Below are 2,500 nucleotides of genomic sequence, written 5' to 3'. Positions count from 1 at the left end.
TCTCTCAGGCAGCGGGAAAAAAATAATTTTGCACACTTACATCATCGGATAATTTCCAGTGAGATGTGACATTCGGATTAAGAGATCTGAATTATCCCCAAATTGTTTGTCACAGAGAAACGAGTAAGAATTAGTTATTCCTTAATTTAGTTGACAGCTTGGTGGGCAAGACCTTCCTCAGACCCAAATGACATGACGGGGAAAGTTAGAGAATTTCAGTTACGCATGTAGGAGGCGAGTCATAGGATGTGTGTCTCCCCTCTGTGTCTTCATCTTCGGAAGTCACTCCTTCACATACCATCCTTAAAAAGGATTTTTTAAAACAGAACGTATTACGCATTTATTGCGTACGAGATTAAAGATGACTTTCCCCGCCAGTCTCAAGCAGTTCCTTATCTTTTCAGTCCGCTGAGGGAGAGGGAGAGAGGCAGACAGAATATCATAACCTTTCATAGCAATGATTATATATGTTAGTTTCATAAGTTTTAAACTAAAATTATTTTTACTACTTCCAGAACTATTAAACAGTTTAGCAAACCATAGTTTATGATAGTGAATTTCTTACACTTCGGGACAAATATACAAATGAAAAGAACATCAGCATATAATCTTATAAAGATTATTACTTTTTTCACAAACCTACTTGCACTTTATAAAAATGGAAAGTAAAGGAAAACATGAAGAATTAACCAAGCATTCTTCTTTTTCCCGCGGGCACAAAGCATTTTACCTTTACTCGTGGAAGCCACAGGTCCCGTTAAAGTAGACGGTCTACTTGTCCCCGCGGTCGCTAACTCCGCCCCTATGGTAGAGGCGTGAGACCTGACGTCCAGATGGCGACCTTGCAGGTGGATCTTGGCCGTCAGCTGATCTCTGTTCCGGCGCTGGAGGCGGCGGGTGGAGGTGCGGTGACACATTGTTCCGCGTCGCACCAACATGGACATTATATTCCAAGCGAACCTCTCCTAGTCAATACTAATCCCGGGCTTTTTCTGGCGCTAGCTTCAAAGGCAGACGCACATACCCTGGTTGTATTTTCTATGTTTATTTGTCTCTCCCGTTTGATGAATTTAATGATTTTTGATTAGCAAAGTCTAGTTAATTTCCTCTTTTTATTTTCAATTATTAATTCTTAGTTAAGCTTTTGTCACGAAGATCAACTTTGATCCATGTGCTGTGACAAAGACGTAACGTTCATTCTCAGCTACCCGCTCGTGACAACCTGTGTGAGGACAAGACATGCATTAGAGGCAAGGAGAGATAAACACGCATATTAATGCACATACTTATAAGCATGCATATATATATATATATATATATATATATATATATATATGTAAATATGTGTATATATATGTATATATATTATATATATTTATACATATTTTATATATTATATATGATTATATGTATGCATAATATATATATATATATATATATATATATATATAAATATATATATATAAATATATATATATATATATATATAAATATATATATATATATATAAATATATATATATATATATATATATATATATATACATATATATATATATATATATATATATATATATAAATATATATATATATATATATAGACACATATATACACACACACATATTCATACACACACACACACACACACACACACACACACATATATATATTCAGCCAAGAGTTCCGTGGCCTTCACCTTGGTGTTCTACAGCCTGGGTCAACCCTCTCGGAGATGACCCTATGAGCCGGATCTTCCTCAGGAAAACGAGCCACATGCCCATATAGCTGAAGTTGGCGCTCTCGTTTCAGACTGGCAATAGGTCTTGAATCAGTCTCATGGAGTATCCTCTGATTGGATACATGGTCCCTCCAGGTATACCCCATGATTCTGCGAAGACACTTAGTACCAAAGGAGTCAAGACGGGCCTTCAGAGCACTGTTCATTGTCCAGGTCTCACAGCCATAGAGTAAGACCTGGATCACCAGTGCTCTGAAGAGCCTGATCTTAGTTCCCCTAGCCAAATACTGACAGCGCCAAATACTCCTATTGAGTGAGTCCATAACGCCGTAGGCCATTCCGAGTCGTCGAGTGACTTCCCGGCCGGAACCTCCGTCGTTCTGCACTACACTACCAAGATAAGTGAAACTATCCAAGATCTCAATGTTCTCGCCACAGGCATACACAGACTGAACATCGACATTTAAAAAGTTCCCAAATTCCTGAACATTGGTCTTGGTCCAGTTGACTGCGAGTCCCAGTGGCTTCGCCTCCTCATGCAGCACCTCGAGAGCTACTTCCAGGACCTCCAATGTCTCTGCTAGAATCATTGCATCATCGGCAAAGTCAAGGTATGTGACCTTGAAATTACCAATTGATGCCCCACAGGAACTACGGTTCACGGCACGGCCAAATATCTAGTCCATACAGGTATTGAAAAGGGTTGGGGCCAGGACACATCCCTGTCTCACCCCGGCAGACACCGGGAAAAAGGTAGAGATG

At 39.4% G+C, this 2,500-nt stretch overlaps 1 protein-coding gene across 1 annotated transcript in view; it reads right to left on the bottom strand.

Annotated features, from left to right (window-relative positions):
• Window positions 1-2,500, bottom strand: part of LOC125027735 — an 88,307-nt gene that overhangs the window by 75,314 nt on the left and 10,493 nt on the right. The window contains exon 2 of the mRNA XM_047616848.1: window positions 731-1,222. Coding sequence (XP_047472804.1) covers window positions 731-944 — 214 coding nt within the window. The 5' untranslated portion in view covers window positions 945-1,222. The remainder of the gene's footprint in view (window positions 1-730; window positions 1,223-2,500) is intronic.

This window comes from Penaeus chinensis, chromosome 8 (assembly GCF_019202785.1).
Source record: "Penaeus chinensis breed Huanghai No. 1 chromosome 8, ASM1920278v2, whole genome shotgun sequence".
Lineage (NCBI taxonomy): Eukaryota > Metazoa > Arthropoda > Malacostraca > Decapoda > Penaeidae > Penaeus > Penaeus chinensis.
Note: the sequence above shows the minus strand (reverse complement) of the source record. Positions and strands in the feature narration are given on the sequence as shown.